Here is a 25,662-nt window from a genome sequence, read left to right on the forward strand (position 1 = left end):
TTTAGAATGATTTATAAATCTCAATCTAAAAAAAATAACCCTTACGACCGGTATATAAAAAAATAAATATAAAAATTAAACACAATTAATACAATTTATTAATGTACAACAATGTACATATAAATTATATACATGTATTTAATATTTAAATAAAACATATGAATATATTTATATTATATAAGTAATATACACATTTTAATATATTAGATTCAATTTATATAAACTGTAATATTGTGAAATATTATTTATTTACATTTAAACTGTTTTCTATGTGAATATATTTTAAAATGTAATTTATTCCTGTGACACAAAGCTGAATTTTCAGCATCATTATTATTCTAATTATTCTAATATACTGATTTATTATTGATGTTGAACACAGTTGTGCTGTTTAATATTTTGTTGGTACCTGTGATTTTTTTCCCCAGGATTCTTTAACAAATAAAAAGTCAAAAAGAACAGAGAACAGAGTTTATCTCAAATAGTAATCTTTTGTAACACATCTAAAAGTTTGAGGCCATACATTTTTATTCTTTCTTTTTTTTAAAGAAATTAATCTTTTATTCACCAAAAGGGTCCAAGTTCTTAAAAATCTTACTGATCCCAAACTTTTGCGCCGCATATATATATATTTTCATGATGTTTTTCAAATACAGTAGCTTGACAGATTGCTATCCAGTATTGCACAAACAGATGATGAGAGGTAAACAGTACTCAGTACTTTAATAGTGAGCAAATGCATTGAAAACTACTCAAGCTTATTGAGGCACATTTACATTTATGCATTTGGCAAACACATTTATGCATAGATTTACATTGCATTCATGCTAAAAAACTGATCTATTCACATTCTGGGAATCAAACCCATGAGCATGCATTGCACCATCAGCTGAGCTCCAGAAACAAAGCGTTAAACAAGCACTTATATACACATTAATACAAATTCAGATGTGATTAAAATCCAGTTCACAAATAGGCAATTTGTCTTGGTTTTCACCAACCAACCAGACCAATCAATTGTCTTGCTTGATGGTGATCAAGGGCTGTGTTGAAACAAAGAAAAATAAGATTTCAATGCATTTGAACATTGTTCATCATGTGTTGTTGTTTGTGAAGTGAATGTTAAATTACCAGAGTGTTGAAATGAGCTCTGCACACGGCTTTACTCTCCCAGTAGATCAGAACCAGAGCCAGAATCAACTCCAACCCGCACAACACACCGATCACCACCTTCAGCCCAACAAACATGTTTCTCTGGAGAAAAATCAATGTCAATTAATGAATAATTGACAATCAACATCAGTTCAGAAGTTTGTTCAAATACATGTTTGCTGTAACACACCTTTGAATTGGTTTCATGGCTGACAGGCTGTAAAATGAAATAAATGAATGAAATGTTTGTCCATTTCTGCAGCTCTAGCTTCAACAAGTTATGAAATGATGAATGATCACAAATTACCGAACCCGGATGTCCTTCATCTAAAAACGGACTGAGAATTATAGCTGTGATGGACCAGAACAGGCTGATGATGTTGAATATGAAGGACAGCTTCACCTTTCAGAACAAGAACAAGAAGATAAATCAGTTTCAATCATGATTGAAAATAGATTATGAACAATATTTGATCACTCACCACAGGCATGAATGGAGAATTTCCAGCTGCGAATGACAGAATGCCACTTGCAATGAACTAAAAGACAAATTGTTTATAAAGAAAATCAAAAGTCAGTCTGAGAGATGTGAGGTTACACTGATGAAAGCTGAAGAAAATGCAGACAAGATCTTTATGTTCTCACCAGGGCACTAGGTAGGGTGTACACTAGATGAGACGGGCCGTATTGGAGAGTAATGAGGCTGCCGATGCAGATGACAAACACTCCGATGCTCAGCTGAGCCGCCTGAAACGTTCAGATCAATTATAATTAGTGGTGGGCATAGATTAATTTTTTTAATCTAGATTAATCTAGATTAAATCTTGGAATTAATCTAGATTAATCTAGATTAAAATGGCTAATTTGAATTCTGCTGAAGGCATTCAGAATATGTGTGCTACCCAAATAATGACTAAAAGTAAGTCTTTGAGAATGGATCATAAAGCTCATAAAGCTGCTCTATGATAATTTGTTGATGAAAATAAATTATGTTCAATTAGATGTACTTGTGTTTACTAACAAACTAACAATGAAATTATTTTTTCTACCTATTAGATTGTGTTTTTTTAACGTCAACACCTACCCAGCCCATTACATGTTACACCGTACTTTTATTTTGACAGGTTGCCGTGAAGTTTCTGTGTCATACAGTATGATATGATGCTAGTTTTCTCAAATGAAACGGTAAAAGTGACACTCACAGCAGTTTGGGAGATTGAGTGTATCTGTTCATGTGAGATGAAAATGCCAAAAATTACCGGGAGCGTCACGTGTGTTTCAGTATGCGTGTAGTAAAAGCTCGTCTCCGCAATGCATACATACAGCTAGGCAAACGGAACATATCGGATTCATATTAAAACGGTCTTTTTGCATTTCAGTTTTCACAGACACTAGTCCATATCGCTATTTGAATTAAGTGACAGACCAACATTTGATTTATGAATCCAAAAAACGACGAATTTACGTGGCATTTCGCTATAGTAGATTCGGTTTTTATGAATGGAGGACGACGCGATCCCGTCTGTGTTTTGGCGGAGGAGACTTAAACGCGCGACCATATTCTACAGTCTTCGGTATACATCCGCGTTAAACTATCAAGGTCATCATAGCTTGCGTAGTTTAGACCCAGCTCCCAACCCAAATTTGAGAATAGATGAACGGCGATATTTTTTTTTATCGCACGATAAGAGTTTCACGTTAACGCTGCACGTTAACGCCGATAACGGCCCACCACTAATTATAATACAATTTTATTTAAAACATTCAAAAAAGTCAGAATTGTGACATACAGTTGAGGCCAAAGTTTACATTCAGAATCTGCAAAATGTTAATTATTTTACCAAAATAATGTTATTGTTTATTCAGTACTGAGCTGAATAAGATATTTCATATAAAAGATGTTTACATATAGTCCACAAGAGAAAATAATAGTTGAATTTATATAAAAGTTTACATCCCCTTGATTCTTAATACTGTGTTGTTACCTGAATGATCCACAGCTGTGTTTTTTTGTTTAGTGATAGTTGTTCATGAGTCCCTTGTTTGTCCTGAACAGTTAAACTGTCTGCTGTTCTTCAACTGAGGGACTCATATGCAACTATTACAGAAGGTTCAAACACTCACTGATGCTCCAAAAGGAAAAATGATGCATTAAGAGCTGGGGGTGAAAACTTTTGGAATTTGAAGATTAGGGTATGTTTAACTTATTTAGTCTTCTGGGAGACATGTAGCCTAACTATCTGTTGTAGCCTTTGAAGGGCAGTACTAAATGAAAAAAAATATATATGATGAATCCAAAAGTATGCCAGATGCTGCTGGGGTGTGAAGTTTTTGAATCGGTGCTCTTTGGTCACAGGAATCTTTACATATCTTCAAAAAAACTCATCAAACCAAGGCACTCAAAAATCTTCTTAGAAAGAATAAAAAGCCTTTATTCACATGGCTTTACAATTAAAAACATCTAACATGCACCGACGCGTTGCGGCTAACTTGCCTTCATCAGGGTGTCAGTTTGCAAACACACTCAGAATCCATTTAAACAATCCATTTATCACATGACAATCCACATTATCCCCTGGCTTTACATTATAGAGATAAAAAATCATGGTAATCCCAGTACATTGAAAAGAGTGGGTATTGAGCATGTTCCGAGGTCAATTAGGAGAGGAGATAGAATAAAAAGGTTACAACAGAGAGAGTCCTTTCGGATTTATACATTGAAAGCAACTCAATTCCAAGGTTTAAATGGAGAATTGGATTTTTCTCCTTTTTTGTAACTGATCTGAATATTTTCTATGTAATTGCTTTGTTTTTGTTTTTTTGTACTTTTTCAAAATTCTATTGGAATTTATATTCATAGGTTATTTTCTTTTTCCATTTGAATTATCATAAACTGATTTACTGGGTAGGATTATAATTGTGAAAAGTATGTCTCTGTGTTGTCTTGATACCTAATCAGGTGACCATGTCATGTGATCAATGGATTGTTTAAATGGATTCTGAGTGTGTTTGCAAACTGACACCCTGATGAAGGCAAGTAAGCTGCAACGCGTCGGTGCATGTTAGATGTTTTTGATTGTAAAGCCATGTGAATAAAGGCTTTTTATTCTTTCTAAGAAGATTTTTTGAGTGCCTTGGTTTGATGAGTTTTTGAAAATATGTATGATATTTAGGGGAAATATAAAAAATGTACACATCTTCATTCAGTTTTCACCCCTGGCTCTGAATGCATGGTTTTTCCTTCTGGAGCATCAGTGAGTGTTTGAACCTTCTGTAATAGTTGCATATGAGTCCCTCAGTTGTCCTCAGTGTGAAAAGATGGATCTCAAAATCACACAGTCATTGTTGGAAAGGGTTCAAATACACAAAAATGCTGGAAAAACAAAGAATTTGTGGGAGCTGAAGGATTTTTCTGAAGAACAGCGGGCAGTTTAACTGTTCAGGACAAACAAGGGACTCATGAACAACTATCACTAAACAAAAAACACAGCTGTGATCTTTCAGGTAACAACACAGTATTAAGAATCAAGTGTAAACTTTTGAACAGAATTCAACTATTATATTCTCTTGTGGACTACATGTAAACATCTTTTATATGAAATATCTTATTCAGGTCAGTAGTAAATAAACAATAACGTGTATTTTGTAATAACATGATCCCTCTTACTTTGGTGAAATAATTAACATTTTGCAGATTCTGAAAGGGGAACATAAACTTTTGACCTCAACTGTACAAATGTTTGAAACGACTTGCTTCAAACTGTTCAGAAAACATTCAAAACAAATGCAATTTGAAGTTTTCACTACTGTTGTAAATAATAAAATGTGAATAAATCAACAACATTTAGCTCAAGATGATCATTAGATTGTCTCCAAAATGCTCAAGTTTAAACTTTTTTTACTCTAAGTACACTGATAATAATGCATAATGAAAAATAAATGCATTCAACCGAAAGTGAAAGAAGCTGTTTTCAGACTTTTGACTTTTGGCCCTGAGTTTATATAAGAGAGTAGATTAGTATGTTTATCTTTAATGATAATCTCCAGTTATTTAAAATGCTAAGATATAAATACTCATGTGTTGGAATCAGGGTCACATTAAACCTGAACTCAAAAATACCACTGAAACTAATGCCCCAGATAAAGCCCCCCTCGACTGAATTCCTGTTGATTTTCTCTTAACACCTGATAGATTTCTAGATAAGCGACTCTGTCGAGTTCCTCTGTAGCTACCGAACTCGAAAAAACAGATGAATAATATTGAATATTCATTGATGTACGCACCCCGAGTTCTTTTGGTCGTCCTCTGAGAAAGACCTTATAAGTGTCTTTGAAGACGCAGGTGAACTTCTCAGGCATCAGCTGGCCCTCTCTCATGTTCCTGATGCTTCCCAGAGGAATGCTGATGACCATACAGTCATCCGGCTTAAACGTGTAGCGCATCTCCACCAGACGCTGTCTGTCATCCAAAAACAACACACACATGTAAGAATGCTCTCAAAACACAAAAACTTTTAGAAATCACTTTTTAAAAATGTTTTTATTTGTATGCAATTCTAATGTTTTTTAAATGTTACTTAAGCGTTTTTAAACATTGCTGAGTTGTTGTTTGTAATTACAAAGAAGTAACTTATAAATTTACTTATTATTAAATGTTTTTCTAGTTATCTAATCATTTTAACAAGTTATCTTTCATAATTTCCTTTAAAATGTTAGCCCAAAAATAGTTGTATATCATTAATAAAACATTGTACATTTTAAAAGAAGTTATTCAAATGTTGCTACTTTTTTAAACGTTACTGTAACGTTTTCGAATGTTACTATTTCCCGCTTGTTTCAGAATGTTCTGAGAGCATTCAAAAGTGTCATTCCCATAATGTTTGCAAAATTCTAAAATGTAACATTTCTTTAATGTTTGTTTAAGGAGTAAAATAGCATCGTTAAAGGGGTTAAAATGTTCTAATGAATAATATTAATCATAAAAATATTCCACACAGACAAATTTGTGTTGGAGGTAGTTTGGGTTTAAAATTAACATCAGTCAGTTCCCTCTTGAAACGTATTTTAACACTGTGCCAATTCGACCCACCACATTTATCATTTTTTCCTTAAATGTTTTAATTTGTACATTAGAATAATGTTTTTAAAATGTTACTTTAAAAAAACAGTACTACTTACTACTTTTGTTGTCTGTAACTGAAAAAGAAGAGAAACTTAAAGTTATAAACAAATGTTCTTCCAGTAACAATAATAAAAAACGTTCATCCAAAGTTATCCAGTCTTTCACAAAGTTCTCAAAATGTAGCACAAAAAACATTTGTACATCATTCAAAGAACATTTGTTACTTAAATGTTGCTACTTTTTTAAATGTTACTATTTACCACTTAACATTCAAAAGTAACCTTCTAAAATTCTAAAAGGTATTTTCTTAATGTTTGTTTAAGAAGTAAAAAAACATTAACATTAAAGGGGTTAAAATGTTTTAAATGAATAATATTAATCATAAAAAAAAAATAGTCTGAGCAGACAAATGTGCGCTGGTGTAAATAAACATCAGTCAGTTCCTTTTTAAAACTCCACACATCATTTTAGTCATAAATGAACTAATATTTAGGAATTTTGTGATTCCATCCACCCCAATCCCTCCCACACAAACATTTTTCTTAACGGTTTTCATTTGTACATTATTCGAATGTTTTTTAAATGTTACTTAAATGTTGCTACTTTGTTAATGTCACTGTAACGTTTTCAAATGTTCCTATTTACCGCTTGTTTTAGAATGTTAAGAGAACATTCAAAAGTAACATTCTAACATTCTAAAATTTTACATTTTCTTTAATGTTTGTTTAAGGAGTAAAAAAAAAAAAACATTAAAGGAGTTAAAACGTTGCGCTGGTGTAAATAAATATCAGTCAGTTTCTTCTTGAAACTTCATCATTTTAGTCATAAATGAACTAATATTTAGGAATTTTAAGTGATTTGACCCACCCCAAAGTAAACATTCATACATTTTTTCTTAAATGTTTTCATTTGTACATTATTCTAATTTTCTAATTTTAATTTTCAAATGTTACAATTTATCGCTTGTTTCAGAATGTTCAGAGGACATTCAAAAGTATCATCTAACGTTCTAAAATTCTAAAACGTAACGTTTCCTTAATTAAAAACACCATTAAAGGGGTTCAAATGTTCTAAATGAATAGGTTCAAATAAACATACAGTGAGTTGCTTCATTTATGAAACTCTTGTATTTTAACACTGTGCCACCTCATTTTAGTCTAATATTTAGGAATTTTACTCAAAGTCTGAAAATTGATTCGACCCACCCCGATCCCACCCACACTTTACAAAATGCCCCGAGTGAAAGCGCTTGAACTGTGCAGACAGGAAGTCTGGGGTGAATTCAGCAACTTATAATACAGTTAATAAACAGAGATTCATTTCTCTAAAAGATCTAATAAAACACATTCAGATCTTGAGACCTTCATGGCAAATCAGCAACCGAATTCTACAAATCTCTCTGAGATTTTCAGTCTGTAAGAGGGTTCTATGTTCTAATAGTCTTTGAGTGTTAAAAATGTCTTACCAGCTGGAGAGTAAAGTCAAGTCCAGATGAAGAGCTTGTGAAGGTTTGTCCGTTCAGATAGCAGAAGTTTCTTTGAGCAGCGCAGCTGAAACGCTCACATCATCACTTCTCACATCACAGTTCCTAGTTTTTTTTTGACCGACCACATGAAAGTGGTTTGTTGGGTATCAGAAAGTAAAAAAAAAACACTGAAGTGACACCATGATCTTCTCTTCACTATAACACGGAAGACAGACTCGCCTCGGTAAGACGCTTAGTACCTTTGCATTTCTATGTAGTTTTATAGAAATTTGATATATATTCACAAGATGCAGGATTGGATTATAATGATAAAACTTAAAATATTAAAGCCAAAACCTTTAATTGTTTCTGCAATTAAAATGGGGATTCATTGGAAGAATTCTAAACTACATGCATGAATGTTTTTTTACTGAGGGTTTTATGCACATTTACAACTTCTGTTCAATTCATATTGTGTTTTATTAGCTATTGCCCAATGTTTGATTTCTTAGATTATGATATTCATGAAATATCCAACAGAAAGCAGAAGCAAATGTACTTTCAATTTTGACACTGTAAACTAAATCTGTTTTGAATGAACTTAAGTTGAAGCAAAATGGCTTAAAAACCAACTTAAAAAAATCTTGAAATTGTTTAAAAAGTTGAAACTGGTCACATTTGACAACTTAAAGTAATTAAAGTTTTTTAATTACTTTAAGTTGTCAAATGTGACCAGTTTCAACTTTTTAAACAATTTCAAGATTTTTTTAAGTTGGTTTTTATATGTTTTATATATATGTTTTATATATATGTTGACTGTTTTACTGTGTATTTTAATAAGGACCTCAAGGATATTTACAAACAGACATGAAAATGTTACTATTTACGGCTTGTTTCAAAAGTATCATTCTAATATTCTAAAATGTAACATTTCCTTAATGTGTGTTTAAAGAGAAAAAAACACCATTAAAGGGGTTAAAATGTTCTAAATGAATAATATTTAACCTAAAAATCGTAAACGTAAAAAACTGAAGTTGTTTCAGAATGTTCAGAGAATTTTCAACAGTATCATTCTAACATTCTAAAATTCTAAAATGTAACTTTTCTATAATATTTAAAGAGTTAAAAAAATTCTAAATAAATAATATTACTCATAAAAAAGTATAACTTATAAACCTAAAAAATGAAGTTGAAACTTGTTAAATTTTACAAGTTAAAGTAATGGAGAGCTGTGTTTTAATAGGGCTTCAGGGATATTTACAGACATGAACGTTTTACTATTTACCACTTGTTTTAAAAGTGTCATTCTAAAAGTAGAAAATGTTACATTTCCTTAATGTTTGTTTAAAGAGTAAACACCCAAATAAAGGGTTCAAATGCTCTAAATGAATAATATTAATCATAAAAAAGTATAACAAACTTAAATTGAAACTAATAAAATTTGACAAGTTAAAGTAATGAAAAAACATATGTTGGCATTCCTCTATGTATTTTAATAAGGAATGTTACTATTTACCGCTTGTTTTAGAATGTTCAGAAAACATTTAAAAGTATCATTCTAAAAATCTAAAATGTAACATTCCCTTAATGTTTGTTTAAAGAGTGAAAACACAATTAAAGGCGTTAAAATGTTCTAAATGAATAATATTAATTATATAAAAAAAGTATAACATAATCTTTTAAAAAATTAAGTTGAAACGAGTCAAATTTAACAAGTTAAAGTAATGGAAAAACATATATACTGTGTATTTTAATAAGGACCTCAGGGATTTTTACAAACAGACATGAAAATGTTACTATTTTCCGCTTGCTTTAAAAGTATCATTTTATAATTTACAATTATAAAATGTAACATTTCCTTAACATTTGTTCTATAAAAAAAACACCATTAAAGGGATTAAAATGTTCAAAATGAATAATAATAATCACAAACAGACATGAAACTTGAAGTAATTTGAAATCTCGGATTACAATATTTATGAAATATCCAACAGAAAGCAAATACAAATGCAATTCCTTCTGGTAAAGTCATAACTTAAATCATATTAAACTATCTATAAAAAGCTAATTGAATTATCTATAACTTAAAAAATAAAATTGAAAATGGTTCACTTATTTTGATTTTGAAAAACATGTTGACTTATTGATGATATATTTCATGCATATTTACAAATATTTTCAACATGAGAGTTCCATTCATGCTTTTCAAACATTTGATTTCTTGGATTACAATATTTATGAAATATACAAAAGAAAGCAAGTGCAAATGTATTTCCTTTCGTAAAAAAAATCTCTTTGAACACACTGTACACTGTAAAAAGTGAACAGTTGGATCAACTTAAAAAAATTACTTCAATTGGTAATTTCAACTTAATTTATAATTAATTTATGTGATAAATGAAGTTGAAAGAACTTAAAAAGCTTAGGTGTTACCAATTGAAGTAATTTTTTTAAGTTGATCCAACTGTTCACTTTTTACACTGTAAAAAAAACAGTTGCAACTTTAAAAAATGTGTTACTTTTAAACTTTTTTTAAATTAAATTCTTTGAAAGTTAAATTATTTTAAACTGAAAATCTAGTGTGTTTATTCTGGTAACTTAAAAAAATCAAGTTGAATTTGGGGAAGTTAAAGAAACGGAAAAAATAAGCTTATCATGAAGTGTGAAGATGAAGTGTGATCTGTTTTTTTATTGTTTTATTGTCAGAATATGGCAAAGGCAGATATTGAGATGGACATTCGGAGACACGAGGACTCAGCGCGAGGAAGACCCGATGATGAAGGGCCGCTCATTAAGTACTACCGCGCCAGCGAGGTCCTTCCGGGCCCCGTTCCGGCGCTGAACCAGCTCCTCAGGAAGGGACCCGCAACCTGCGCTGTGAGACACATTCACTGCCATTATTGAGTAATAACCAATCAACATTTGTGACCCTGGACCACAAAACCAGTCTTAAGTCGCTGGGGTATATTTGTAGCAATAGCCAAAAATACATAGTATGGGTCAAAATTATTGATTTTTCTTTTATGCCAAAAATCATTAGGAAATTCAGTAAAGATCATGTTCCATGAAGATTTTTTGTAAAATTCCTACTGTAAACATATCAAAATGTAATTTTTGATTAGTAATATGCATTGTTAAGAACTTAATTTGGACAACTTTAAAGGTGATTTTCTCAGTATTTTGATTTTTTTGCACCCTCAGATTCCAGATTTTCAAATAGATGTATCTCAGCCAAATATTGTCCTATCCTAACAAACCATACATCAATAGAAAGCTTATTTATTGAGCTTTCATATGATGTATACATCTCAGTTTTGTAAAATTTAACCTTATGACTGGTTTTGTGGTCCAGGGTCACATTTGACCTTCTAGGGTGCTCTTTTTTCAAATTACTTTATATAGTGTTTTATTTTAAGTGCACAAAGTGAGAACAAGCTGACATCTAAAGTTTAGATTTAGCGTTACAGTCAGAAATGTTTGGTGAGAAAATAAGAAATATCCCCTCAAACACAGTTTTCACACTGGTGACCTGCAATTGCAATTGTTGCCTTAAAGCTGTGGTCCATCAGCCGAAAAATAAATATAAAACCGTAAACAGCCAAAGGACGTAACTTAGAATGGGAGATGGATCGGTGTGTGAAAGAGAAAACCACAGATGAATTCGCACAGACCAAGGCAGGTGCTGCTCTTTCAAAAATAATATGTGACCCTGGACCACAAAACCAGTCATAAGGTTACATTTTACAAAACTGAGATGTATGCATCATATGAAAGTTCAATAAAAAAAAATAAAAATAAAAAAAATACTGAGAAAATCACCTTTAAAGTTGTCCAAATTAAGTTCTTAACAATGCATATTACTAATCAAAAATTACATTTTGATATATTTATAGTAGGAATTTTGCAAAAAAATCTTCATGGAACATGATCTTTACTCAATTTCCTAATGATTTTTGACATAAAAGAAAAATCTATAATTTTGACCCATACTATGTATTTTTGGCTATTGCTACAAATATACCCCAGCGACTTAAGACTGGTTTTGTGCTCCAGGGTCACATATAGGTATAATATGTGACCCTGGACCACAAAACCAGTCATAAGGTTAAATTTGACAAAACTGAGATTTATGCATCATATGAAAGCTCAATAAATAAGCTTTCTATTGATGTATGGTTTGTTAGGATAGGACAATATTTGGCTGAGATACATCTATTTGAAATCAGAAATCTGAGGATGCAAAAAAATCAAAAAGACTGAGAAAATCACCTTTAAAGTTGTCCAAATTAGGTTCTTAACAATGCATATTACAAATCAAAAATTACATTTTGATATATTTATAGTAGGAATTTTACAAAAAATCTTCATGGAACATGAACTTTACTCAATTTCCTAATGATTTTTGGCATAAAAGAAAAATCTATAATTTTGACCCATACTATGTATTTTTGGCTATTGCTACAAATATAACCCAGCGACTTAAGACTGGTTTTGTGGTCCAGGGGCACATATATATAATTGCTCTCGGCTTCAAAGTTAAAATAATTTGCAACGGTCGCATTCAGCAGAGATGTCGCTCCGCTCAACTAGGAACTGGTCGTTTTTTGTTTTTTTGTCTCTCTCTACCAACTTCTGTTCCGACTTTGCACAAACTGCATTGCAATTAATGTGTGTGCGATATGACGCTTTTTGATTTTGATTAGGACAATTAAAAGGTCTCCGCAATCTGCTTTTGAAGAAATATATTTCATGCTACAGCGCACATTCTGTCAGATACAATTCTGGCGTCTCCGTCTCAATACACTGTACAATGCGGCCTTCATTCACATCAAATGATAACTCAGCGGCAGAGTTCAGCTCACACAGCTAGGGGAGTCATTTCCAATAGGGACACGCTTTTCAAAATCCCGCTGGTGTCCTCCCACTTTCAAATGGTTTTGTTAAAGTAATCTTTTGTATTGTAGAATGCACGCTCAGTGGCGCCGAAAGTTTCTAGCTATCATTAAAATGAAAAAGCACACACGCTTTCAAAAGCAATTTTAATTCCCCGAGTTTAGAGAGCGACTGCATTTTGAATATTGAAAGAGTAGCCTGCTTTGATTATGGCTTTGATTTTGATTATGAACTGTGTCGTTTATTTTTTTGTTATTTCTACTGTAGATTGATTAAAAATGCAGTGTCTGCCTCTAATTTAAATGGCTGTACTTATAATAGAGAAAATAAACATCTTGTTCATGTACTCATATTTTCATTCATTCCTCTCCCTTGCTTAAGGTGTAAAATAAATATATAAAAAAAGGCTTTCAGAATCGGCCAGTGCTACCAAGTAAAAAAGGTAATTTTGAGCCCTGCTACAGTATGCCTTAGGACAGCATGAATCCCACAAAAAATAATTGAATAAAAATAAATAAATAACATAGAGAATTATAATAATAATAGTTATTCTCTCTGTGCTATTTTTTAATGTTTTAAGTGTTGCAGGTGTTTTCCCCTGTAGTTTTTTTTTTAGTCTTAGGTGGGATAGGTATTGGGGTGATTTCTGCTTGATTTAACCCATAGAAGTTGGTTTTGTAGGTATAAATTCATGCATTTAGGTTGATTTAGTGATATTAATATTTTGGACTGGAATAAAACCAGATGTTAACATATTTAGGTTACCATTTTTTCTACATTGTACATCAATTTGTCAAAGGCAACAACAAAAAATGTGAATGTAAATATTTTTAACAATATATTTTAACAATATTGTTTCTGGAAAAAAATGCAAATAATTTTAAAAATATAAAATTATAAAAAAATCTTTAAAAAGAAAAAAAGCAATTATTGCCTTAAAAACTATTTCTGCTTAATTTAACCCCCCAAAATGTTTTTTTTTTTTACTGTTATAAATCTATGCATTTAGATTGATTTATTGATATTAATATTTTTGACTTGAATAAAATCAGATGTAAGATGTAAACATTTTTAGGTTACCATTTTTTTCTCCATTGTACATGAATTTGTCAACAACAACAAAAAATGTGAATGTAAATGTGATTTAATATATATTTTTAATAATATTTTTCTTCAAATTTTTAAAAAATAAATAATAATAATAAACAGATATATAAAATTGTATAAAATGCTTTAAAAAGAAAAAGCAATTATTGCCTTAAATATATATTTTGAACAACATTTTTCTCTTAAAAATTTTTAATATACAAATAAATTAAAAAATACAAAATTATATAAAATTCTTGAAAAAGAAAAAAGCAATTATTGCCTTAAAAACTATTTCTGCTTAATTTAACCCTGAAAAAAATGTTTGTTTTATTGTTATAAATCTATGCATTTAGGTTGATTTAGCGACATTAATTTTTTTGACTGAAATAAAACTAAATGTTAGGTGTTACCATTTTTAGGTTAAGATTTTTTTCATTGTACATGCATTTGTGAAAGAAAATGGGAATGTAATTTACATATTTAACAATATTTTTCTCTGCAAAAAAAATAAAAAAATAAAAAATAAAATAATATATATAAATGTTTTTTTTAAGTAAATAAAACTGCAATATATATAATACAATAAAAAAACAATTAACAATCAAATACATGTTTAGAAAAAAGGAAAAAAAAGCCAATTCTAAGATTTGGATACTTTTCCTTGTGACATTATTTTCAGTACAGTTAAGCATATAAAAAATGATGCATATAATAATGTAATGGGTTGTTTTAATTTAAATGTGCAAAAATTAAATGCAGTACAATCAATTCTATTAAGATGTATAAACAAATCTAAAAATGTACTTTAATCTTATAAATACACTTTTTAATAATGTAATAATAATAACAATAATTGCATTACAGTAAATATTTGTGGAAAAACTTTCATCAAAAATTCCTGAAAATAATGTGACAATGCAAAAAATCATAATCCTAAAAGTAAGCTTTATGGAAAATATTATTTCTTATTTCTTTCTTTTGATTTTGGAATATAAAACCGAGGGTTTGCCAAACTGATCCAGTCGAAGTTTTACTGTAGAACTAAACATGATCGTTTCAAGCTGGCAAAGAAAACTGATGTCTGATTAATAAACTGATTAATATTTGTAAATGTGCTTTGTTTTCATCCGTAGGCCATTCAGACGTCCAGCGGGATTCTGAGTTTCGGGATTGGGGTCGTATTTGCAGCGTCATTCACGATCAGCGATCATTTCCTGACTTTATTCCGAGTTCCCATCATTACTGGAATAATTGTGAGTGACATTTGCATATTATGTACATATTTCATAAGTGTTTATCAATAATAGGGTTTATATAAATCTACAAAAGGATGCAGCTGTAAATCAGTTTCTCTTTGTCCTTCAGTTTATCTTCGCTGGAATCTTGTCGAATCTTCTGTACAAACACCCTGAGCTTCTGCAGGTAAGTGTGTGCATCTCAATCATTTTAGATTTAATTCATTCAGTTTTTGGAAAGCACAATTGTTTTTGTTCCAGACTTGTTTCATCGCTAACATCGGGTGTCTGATCATCTCTGGGATCGGAACGATTCTCCTGATCGTTGATCTTCAACAAGGTGGAGATACAATTGAGAAAAAGGTAGAATTAATCGTTCTAAACAATTAGAGCATTTGTTTTATTAATTAATAGTTTTGCAAACATTGCACAAAAAACATTCTTGTATTTTTGCACATTTGCAAACATTGCACAAAAAAACCCTGTATTTTTGCATATCGTAAATATTGCACAGAAAATCCTGTATTTTTCCATATCGTATATATATTGCACAAAAATAAGAATTCCTGTATTTTTGCATATTGCAAACATTGCACAAAAATTAAAAATCCTGTATTTTTGCATATTGTAAATATTGCACGAAAATTAAAAATCCTGTTTTTTTCCATATCGTAAATATTGCACAAAAGTGTAAATACCTGTATTTTTCACAACACAAATATTGCACAAAAATAAGAATTCCTGTATTTTTGCATATTGCACAAAAATTTTAAATCCTGTATTTTTGCATATCGTAAATATTGCACAAAAATAAAATAAAAATCTTGTATTTTTGCATATCTCAAATATTGCCCAAAAATCCTGTATTTTGCATATCACAAATAATGCCAAAAAAATCCTATATTTTCACATATCGTCAATATTGCACAAAAACAAAATTTCCTGTATTTTTGCATATCGAAAATGTATGTTGCACAAAAATAAAAAAAAATCCTGTATTTTTCAGATTGCAAATATCACAAAAATAAAAATCCTGTATTTTTTCACATCACAAATATTGCAGAAAAAATAAAATTCCTGTATTTTCAATATCACTAATATTGCAACAAAAAAATACATGATTTTTGCATATTACAGAAAAACTACATTTCCTGTATTTTTTCATATCACAAATATTGCAGAAAAAAAAAATTCCTGAATTTTTTCATATCACAAATATTGCAAAAAAATCCTGTTATTTTCCATATCGTAAATATTGCACAAAAATAAGAATTCCTGTATTTTTGCATATTGCAAATATTGCACAAAAATTAAAAATCCTGTATTTTTGCATATTGTAAATATTGCACAAAAATTAAAAATCCTGTATTTTTCCATATCGTAAATATTGCACAAAAGTGTAAATCCCTGTATTTTTCACAACACAAATATTGCACAAAAATAAGAATTCCTGTATTTTTGCATATTGCACAAAAATTTTAAATCCTGTATTTTTGCATATCGTAAATATTGCACAAAAAAATATTGTATTTTTGCATATCACAAATATTGCCCAAAAAATCCTGTATTTTGCATATCGCAAATAATGCCAAAAAATCCTATATTTTCACATATCGTCAATATTGCACAAAAACAAAATTTCCTGTATTTTTGCATATCGAAAATGTATGTTGCACAAAAAAAAAAATCCTGTATTTTTCAGATTGCAAATATTTCACACCAAAAAAATCCTGTATTTTTTCACATCACAAATATTGCAGAAAAAATAAAATTCCTGTATTTTCAATATCACTAATATTGCAACAAAAAATCCTGTATTTTTGCATATTACAGAAAAACTAAATTTTCTGTATTTTTTCATATCACAAATATTGCAGAAAAAATCCTGTATTTTTCCATATCATAAATATTGCACAAAACCTGTATGTTTCACAACACAAATATTGCACAAAAATTTTAAATCCTGCATTTTTGCATATTGTAAATATTGCACAAAAAATTTAAAAAAATCTTGTATTTTTGCATATCACAAATATTGCCCAAAAAATCCTGTATTTTGCATATCGCAAATAATGTCAACAAAAATCCTATATTTTCACATATCGTCAATATTGCACAAAAACAAAATTTCCTGTATTTTTGCATATCGAAAATGTATGTTGCACAAAAAAATCCTGTATTTGTCAGATTGCAAATATTTCACAAAAATAAAAATCCTGTATTTTTTTCAGATCACTAATATTGCAACAAAAATTCCTGTATTTTTGCATATTACAGAAAAACTAAATTTCCTGTATTTTTTCATATCACAAATATTGCAGAAAAACTAAAATTCCAGATTTTTTTTCATATCACAAATATTGCAAAAAAAAATTCAGCATTTTTGCATATTGCAGAAATATAAAAATTCCTGTATTTTTCATATTGCAAATATTGCACAAAAAACATTCCTGTATTTTTGCAAATATTGCAAAAGAAAATCCTGTATTTTTTCATATCACAAATACTGCTTCCAGTATTTTATTAAAGTATGCTTAAAATGTCATGAAAAGCTTGGTAATGATCTTAAACAATAGGCATTTCTGCAAAATATAATTCATTCATATAATTCAGCTTCTTTCTTTTGATTGAGAGTTAAAATATAACTTGAATATGTGCTTTACAGGCTTTGTGAAATGAATCCTGTAAGATTCAAATGAAATGATTGTTTTTGTTCTGGTGTGATGCAGATGGAGGCTCTGGTGCTGTGTGTGACTCTGATGGACATGCTCATCGCGGCGGTGCTCATATACTGGTTTTACAGAGAGAAGCGCGACCATAAGCAGTGACAGCGCCATTAAACACCAGGACGGATGTGTTCACAGCCCTTAGCTCAGCGCTTCTCAGAAGCAACAAGAATAGAATTGAAGAACTAAAGAAAGCAGAAGTATCTTCAATGACCAACAGCAGATTGTCCTTTATCAAACTGAAATACTCCAGGTCTGCCGTGGGAATCGCACAAATAAACGGACTGAAGAGAATGATGTGACGACATGCTAAACGCAGATGATTCGGCTTAAATGTGACTTAAACGGTTATGCTGCTTGCAGCTTTATGTGTTCATTGTTTTATTACTCATGAAGCTGGAGATTTTTTCTCTGTACATAATTTTACATTTATACATCGAATTAATGTAAAAAAAAAAAAATTGTAAGTTTCTTTTGTACTTGAGTTCAAAATCTACAAAATTTAATATGATTTTATTTACAGTTGTATTTTTATTTTCAAAGTAAAAAGATGGACTCGCATCTGGATGATTTGACTTTAATGTGATGTATGAGCAAATAAATATACATTGTTATTTGAGCTTTTTATTACCTGTAAAGCTGGATATTATTTCTTTGTACATATTTTTTATTTTCAAAGTAAAAAGATAGACTTACATCTGGATGTCCAACTTTATTTTAATATATTTTTGAAAAAAAAAATGGAAGAAAACAATAATTAATATCACATATAATTATTTTTTATTTTAATGTAATTATAGAAAAAAAATATATTCAACTTTATTAAAAATGTAAGGAAAAATATTTTCAAAAATTATATATATATATTTTTTCTCATTTATGTTAATGTAATATAATTTGAAAATTAAAGAAAAAAGAATTACTACTATATATTTATATATACTACTTATTTTTACCTTATTTTAATGCAAAGAAATAAATACTTTTTAAAATTTTATATATACATTTATTCATACACACACACACACACACACACACACACACACACACACACACACACACACACACACACACACATATATTCTCATTTATGTTAATATAATTATTGAAGAAAAATTATATATATATATATATATATATATATATATATATATATATATAAAATCTACTTTATTTAATATAATTGTTTAAAAATGTAAAGAAAAAATATTTTTTTAAATTATAAATATATATTCAACAATTGTATATTTACACATTTTTCTTGTATATTAATAAAATTTAATTATTGAAAAAAAATAAAAAATAAAAATAAAAAAAGAATTTAGAATAAGAAAAAAAAAAGAATACTATATACAGGGTTGCCAGATTTCCACAACAAAACCCACCCAATTCCTACTCAAAACTAGCCCAATCGCGTTTCTGCCGGGGGTCCAACAGTAAAAATCGATATCCGGGGGTAAAATACACGTTTTTTAGCAGGGTTTTTGGGGTCACTTCAATCGGTTGACATTAAAAACAACATACACAATATATACACACACACACACACACACACACACACACATTGAAAAAAATAAATAAAAAAGAATAATTAATAATACACATATATATATATATATATATAAATATGAAATGAATGAACCAAAACAGTGATTTATAATAGTGACAGCTTTATTTGTTTATTGTGTTTTATTAGCTGTAAAGCAGGATATGTTTTCACTGTACATATTTGTACATTTCAATGTTGAATTAATGTAATTCAAAACGGTTATTTCTGTGTTACTTAAGCATTTGAGTTGGGAAGCATTTTAATAAATTACAAAATTCAATTGGATTTTATTTACCGTTTTATTTTTATTTTCATAGTAAAAAGTCAGACTCAATCCTTAATAACAATGCAGTAATCCTGTCTGGATTTTATTAGTAGTGCCAGAACTCAGATAATTCATCTATTTGTACAACCAGGATTACTGAGTCCGATGTGAAGGGGGGGGAAGTTTCTGCAGTCTCAGAATGAAAGAAGTAAAAATAAAGTCATGTACATGGCTGATGTGGGTCCTGTAACGTACCAGCACTGCTGACGACTTGCAGAGTTCACATTCATCAGCGCGGCTCTGGACGATTATCAGTCTATCAAATGATGAAATGTCTCTGTCTGTCCAAACACATCCAGCATTCACAGTCCAAACGCTGCTGTCCCGCCACTCCGTCTCAACACATTCACAGCTGCATTGAAAAACAAAACAAGTTATTTGAAACAGCTAATGAATGTCACTGCTAATAGCTTGATGTTCATTAGGAAACGTTCACACTGACAGCGATCATGCCTGCTGTTGGTTGCATGTTATACCGAAATAAAATCAATATATCAACATAAGAATTCATGCAGCAGCCAATTCATCAAACAGCCAACAATATTCCTAATACACAATGCTAGATTTATTAGACAACTAGATTTACTCACATGCATTTTCCGTCGTACAGTTGCATTCTTATTAAATACTTTGAATCCTTTTTCCAAAGTTTTTAAATATTTTTTGTATTTTTAAAACTGTGCAGATGCTATCTATGTAGATGAGCTCAGAAACAATACTGCAGATAAACAAAATTTCCTGTATTTTTGCATACTACAAATAGTCCACCAAAACAAAAAATCCTGTATTTTTCAAGTCACATATTTTGCAGAAAAACAAAAATTCCAGATTTTTTTCATATCACAAATATTGCAGAAAAACATAAATTCCTGTATTTTTTATATAACAAATATTTCAGAACTACAAAAATATCTGTATTTTTGCAAATATTGCATGAAAAAAGCCTGTATTTTTCATGTTGCAAATACCGCAGAAAAAAAAATCCTATATTTTTTTCAGATCACAAATATTGCAGAATATAATAATTCCTGTATTTTTTTCATATCGAATATATAGAGCAGAAAAACAAAAACACCTGTATTTTTTCTAATTGCAAATATTTTGGAAAATCAAAAAATCCTGTATTTTTTCTAAGCGCAAATATTGCAGATTCCTGTATTTTTGGATATCGCAAATACTGCTGAAAAACAAATTCCAGTATTTTTTCATATCCCAAATATTGCAGAAAAACTAAAAATCTTCTGTTTTTTTCATATCACAAATATTGCAGAAAAATTAAATATCTATTTTTTTCATATTGCAAATATTGCTGAAAAACAAAAATTCCAGTATTTTTTTCAGATTACGAATATTGCAGAAAACAATTCCAGTATTTTTTTATACCCCGAATATTGCAGAAAACAATTCCTGTATTTTTGCATATCCCAAATATTGCAGAAAAACAAAAAATCTTCTGTTTTTTTCATATCACAAATATTGCAGAAAAATTAAATATCTATTTTTTTCATATCGCAAATATTGCTGAAAAACTAAAATTCCAGTATTTTTTTTTCAGATTACGAATATTGAAGAAAACAATCCCTGTATTTTATGCATATCACAATACCATTTTTTTTTTTTTTCAGTATCATGCAGCCTTAGTTTCTGCTCAGTGACAGTTTCCAGCTGTATCATAAAGTTGCCTGATGCATCAACATATGTTGCACTTACATCATCAGCTGCCACTGAAAATAAATGTCTTGTTTCTGGGAATCACTGTCAGTGTGAACGCATATATGCAGGAAATCGCACAGCTCAGTCAGTCTGCATAAATGACGTTCTCTGCATGATGTCAGCATTTCCACAACTATAGATCAACTAATTTTCCTCATAAAGCATTTCAGATTCAGTCATTCTGCCTCAAAAAAATTGATTTAGATTTAGACTTGACACACAGGATCTTCAACATGCATCGCAGTGCATGTGCGTCGCAGGAGAACGGATGATTATTTTCAACATAAAGTGCATGCATCGCATGTGTGACACGTCAACTCGTTCCTCAGTGAGCGTCAATAATGCAAAAACTATCGCTTCAGCCTCAAAAGTAGATTTTGCAGCTTTAGCTATAGATATTTTTACGAATAAACTAAAACAACTTAAACTAGCTTTTCTTAAAACATAAAATGCATTTCCACAGTAAATGCATTGCTGTGACTCACTGAGGATGACGTGACTGTCACATTAAGCTCAAAATAACCCAGAACACTGCTCGAAGCACCAGGAGGACCCTTGCAGCCCAGCACACACATGCAGGCCGACACACTGAGCTTTCTCTGACGGAGAGGGGGACAGGCATCAGGAAGCACACAGTTACTTACTGATCTAAAGCGTTTGATTCAGACCAGAGTCGAGAGGCCTAACAGACCTGAAGTCTTGCTCTGGTAAAACAAACACGTCAGACGAAACTAACGTTAGACTGACTACAAGAGGAAGATGTGCTGCAGAACCAGTCTAAAATATGTCCCTGGAACACAAAACCAGTCTTAAGTAGCAATAGCCAACAATACAGTGTATGGCTCAAAATGATCAATTTGATGCCAAAAATCATTAGGCTGTTAATTAAAGATCATGTTGCATGAAGATATTTTGATATTTTCCTACTGTAAATATATCAAAACTTAATTTTTGATTAGTAATGTGCACTGCCAAGAACTTCCTTTGGACAACTTTAAAGGTGATTTTCTCAATATTATGATTTTTTAGCACTTGTATTTGATCAAATAGCTGTATCTCGGCCAAATATTATCCTATACTAATAAATACACAAATGGAAAGCTTATTCATTCAGCTTTCAGATGATGCATAAATCTCAATTTCACAAAAACAACAAAAAAAAAATCCTATATTTTTCCATATCACAAATATTACATGAAAAAAATGCTGTATTTTGCATGTCGCAAATACCTCAGAAAAAAACTAAAATTACTGTTTTTCATTTTGCAAATATTGCAGAAAAAAAATAAATTTCCTGTATTTTTTAATATCACAAATACTTTAGAAAAACTAAATTTTCCTGCATTTTTTATTTTCATAAATTGTGCACAAGAATCCTGTTTTTTATATTTCAAATATTGCAGTAAAACTAAATTTCCTGTATGTTTGCATTTCACAAATAGTGCACAAAAACAAAAATTCCTGTATTTTTCATATCTCAAATGTTGCGGTAAAACTAAATTTCCTGTATTTTTAAAATCAAAACTTTAAAGGTGATTTTCTCAATATTATGATTTTTTTTGCACCTAGATTTGATCAAATAATTGTATCTCTGCTAAATATTGTCATATCCTAACAAATACATCAATGGAAAGCTTATTCAATTAGCTTTCAGATGCATAAATCTCAATTTAAAAAAATTGACCCTTATGACTGGTTTTGTGGTCCAGGGTCACAAATAGTGATGCTTGACACCAGTACACTTCAAAAAATATTTAGGCCTAAATTTGCTAAATTGCATATAACATTTTCATGCATTTTGATTACACTCTACATGATGCACAGTCATACAGAAAGAAACAAGTTAGATTTCTACATGAGAAAAACAAAATTCATGGCATAGTTTAATGCAAAAATAAATTCAGGTCTAAATTAAAAAAATATTTGTTTTGGTAATACATTTATTGTCCTTTTGTTTATTTATTCATTGCTTCCTTTATTAATTTCCTTAATTTGTATAATTTATTTATTAAACAGAAAAACAAAAAATCCTGTATTTTTGCATATCGCAAATATTGCAGAAAAAACAACAAATCCTGTATTTCTTCATATTGCAAATACTGCAGAACAAAATTCCTATATCTTTGCAAATATTGCAGAAAACATTTCCTGTATTTTTTCATATCACAAACACTGCTGAAAAACAATACCACAATGCCAGTTTTATCACAAAATTCAGTTATTATTTTATTATTTAAATTATTTATTTGAACCCTGATTAATAAACACTATTATAATTACAAGTAAAAACAGATAAACATAAAATTATAATTAAAAATAAATTAAAGAATAAAATGAAAATAAAAAGAAGTGGTTAAATAGAAATAAAGAAAATAATAATATTACATTCAGGACTAAATAAAAAATTTTATTTGTTTTAGTAATTCATATTAAAATATTTATTTTCCTATTAAATCATTTATTTATTTATTTTTTAATTTCAGCTGGTTTGGTCGTCCATATAAACCTGTTCATTGTGAAAACAACTCAATTTATTAAATTAAAGTATGAACATGGTTGTGATTTTCAATTAGTTAAAATGTTTGAGATTTAAACAAATCAGATTTATTGATGATAAATAAAAGTTTATTAATTATTATAGTGAGAGAATCTTTTCTTGAACTATAAACAACTCTTGCTTTTGTTTGAGTTGAAGTATTTTCATGTGGTTGGGAAACAGATGTGTGTGAGTCTCTCACCGCTGTGATGAACTTGCTGCTCTGATTCTGCAGCTCCTGCTCTTTGTGGAAGAGGATGGAGGACGTGACTTTGGGTGGAGAAGGGGACGGCGTGGACAGATACGAGCCTCCGTCACTGGTGTAGCTCTCCATCACTAATGTGGGATGATGCTGGACGCTTACGCCGTCACTGGAGGTGCACTGAGACGAGCTGTCAGCGCCGTCACTCACTACAGACACAACACAACAGTTCACATCCTTTCTCAACAAATGCACAACAATTATACAAACATTCTTTATTTACACTGAATTTTTATTTAATTTTTTTTTAAATAATGCTTTTAATCAGCATAGACACATTAAATGTGTTTATTTTCAGTAATATACATTATTTATTTATTTAAAAAAATTATTCTGCAAGGATGCATTAAATTAAATTAAAAATAAATTACCAGTAATTTATATTATTTATTTATTTATTAAAAATTTATACTTAAATTGATCAAAAATTAAAATAATTCATTTAATTACAGTAATTTATATTATTTATTTATTTATTCATTTGTTTAAAAATAAAACTTTTATTCAGCAAGGACGCATTAAATTGATCAAAAGTGATAGTAATTTATGTATTTACAGTCATTTTTATTTTATATTATTTATTAAAAAACACTAATATTTTTATTTAGCAAGAACGCATTAAATTAAGCAAAAATGACAGTAATTTATATTATTTATTTATTAAAAATTAATACTTAAATTGATCAAAAATTAAAATAATTCATTCAATTACAGTCATTTATATTATGTATTTATTTATTCATTTGTTTAAAAATAATACTTTTATTCAGCAAGGACGCATTAAATTGATCAAAAGTGATAGTAATTTATGTATTTACAGTCATTTTTATTTTATATTATTTATTAAAAAACACTAATATTTTTATTTAGCAAGAACGCATTAAATTAAGCAAAAATGACAGTAATTTATATTATTTATTTATTAAAAATTAATACTTAAATTGATCAAAAATTAAAATAATTCATTCAATTACAGTCATTTATATTATGTATTTATTTATTCATTTGTTTAAAAATAATACTTTTATTCAGCAAGGACGCATTAAATTGATCAAAAGTGATAGTAATTTATGTATTTACAGTCATTTTTATTTTACATTATTTATTAAAAAACACTAATACTTTTATTTAGCAAGAACGCATTAAATTAAGCAAAAATTACAGTAATTTATATTATGTATTTATTAAAAATTAATACTTAAATTGATCAAAAATTAAAATAATTCATTCAATTACAGTAATTTATATTATTTATTTACTTATTCATTTGTTTAAAAATAATACTTTTATTCAGCAAGGACGCATTAAATTGATCAAAAGTGATAGTAATTTATGTATTTACAGTCATTTTTATTTTACATTATTTATTAAAAAACACTAATACTTTTATTTAGCAAGAACGCATTAAATTAAGCAAAAATTACAGTAATTTATATTATGTATTTATTAAAAATTAATACTTAAATTGATCAAAAATTAAAATAATTCATTCAATTACAGTCATTTATATTATGTATTTATTTATTCATTTGTTTAAAAATAATACTTTTATTCAGCAAGGACGCATTAAATTGATCAAAAGTGATAGTAATTTA

General features: G+C 29.4%; 3 protein-coding genes across 3 annotated transcripts in view; 1 reads left to right on the forward strand and 2 right to left on the reverse strand.

The window, feature by feature from the left end:
- Positions 1–531: 531 nt before the first annotated feature.
- On the reverse strand, positions 532–7,833 carry LOC141343399 (B-lymphocyte antigen CD20). Its single transcript, XM_073848000.1, has 8 exons — positions 7,740–7,833; positions 5,437–5,611; positions 1,798–1,899; positions 1,635–1,691; positions 1,460–1,555; positions 1,343–1,369; positions 1,132–1,254; positions 532–1,043 (listed from the first exon to the last, which is right to left on the reverse strand). Exons 2-8 carry the CDS (start codon positions 5,593–5,595, stop codon positions 1,014–1,016), a joined length of 594 nt encoding a protein of 197 aa, XP_073704101.1. The 5' UTR covers positions 5,596–5,611; positions 7,740–7,833; the 3' UTR covers positions 532–1,013.
- Positions 7,834–7,922: 89 nt separating this feature from the next.
- On the forward strand, positions 7,923–18,296 carry LOC141343425 (uncharacterized). Its single transcript, XM_073848025.1, has 6 exons — positions 7,923–7,983; positions 10,446–10,616; positions 14,855–14,974; positions 15,087–15,143; positions 15,218–15,319; positions 17,686–18,296. The coding sequence occupies exons 2-6, from the start codon at positions 10,449–10,451 to the stop codon at positions 17,782–17,784; spliced, it is 546 nt and encodes a 181-aa protein (XP_073704126.1). The 5' UTR covers positions 7,923–7,983; positions 10,446–10,448; the 3' UTR covers positions 17,785–18,296.
- A 1,039-nt stretch (positions 18,297–19,335) lies between these two features.
- Positions 19,336–25,662, reverse strand: part of LOC141342466 (pleckstrin homology domain-containing family G member 4B-like) — a 36,484-nt gene continuing 30,157 nt past the window's right edge. The window contains exons 16-18 of the mRNA XM_073846914.1: positions 24,008–24,216; positions 21,914–21,973; positions 19,336–19,908 (exon numbers count right to left, since the gene is read on the reverse strand). Of these exons, the coding sequence (XP_073703015.1) occupies positions 21,932–21,973; positions 24,008–24,216 (251 nt within the window). The 3' untranslated portion in view covers positions 19,336–19,908; positions 21,914–21,931. The remainder of the gene's footprint in view (positions 19,909–21,913; positions 21,974–24,007; positions 24,217–25,662) is intronic.

This window comes from Garra rufa, chromosome 9 (assembly GCF_049309525.1).
Source record: "Garra rufa chromosome 9, GarRuf1.0, whole genome shotgun sequence".
Lineage (NCBI taxonomy): Eukaryota > Metazoa > Chordata > Actinopteri > Cypriniformes > Cyprinidae > Garra > Garra rufa.

Excerpts from the sequence above, each read along its gene's own strand:
- LOC141343399 (XM_073848000.1), bottom strand. The coding sequence starts at position 5,595 with ATGCGCTACACGTTTAAGCCGGATGACTGTATGGTCATCAGCATTCCT. Across the intron at positions 1,692-1,797 it reads ACACCCTACCTAGTGCCCTG|TTCATTGCAAGTGGCATTCT; the intron begins GTGAGAACATAA and ends TTTGTCTTTTAG. Across the intron at positions 1,556-1,634 it reads ATTCTCCATTCATGCCTGTG|GTGAAGCTGTCCTTCATATT; the intron begins GTGAGTGATCAA and ends TTGTTCTGAAAG.
- LOC141343425 (XM_073848025.1), top strand. The coding sequence starts at position 10,449 with ATGGCAAAGGCAGATATTGAGATGGACATTCGGAGACACGAGGACTCA. Across the intron at positions 15,144-15,217 it reads AACACCCTGAGCTTCTGCAG|ACTTGTTTCATCGCTAACAT; the intron begins GTAAGTGTGTGC and ends TTTTTGTTCCAG. Across the intron at positions 15,320-17,685 it reads GAGATACAATTGAGAAAAAG|ATGGAGGCTCTGGTGCTGTG; the intron begins GTAGAATTAATC and ends GGTGTGATGCAG.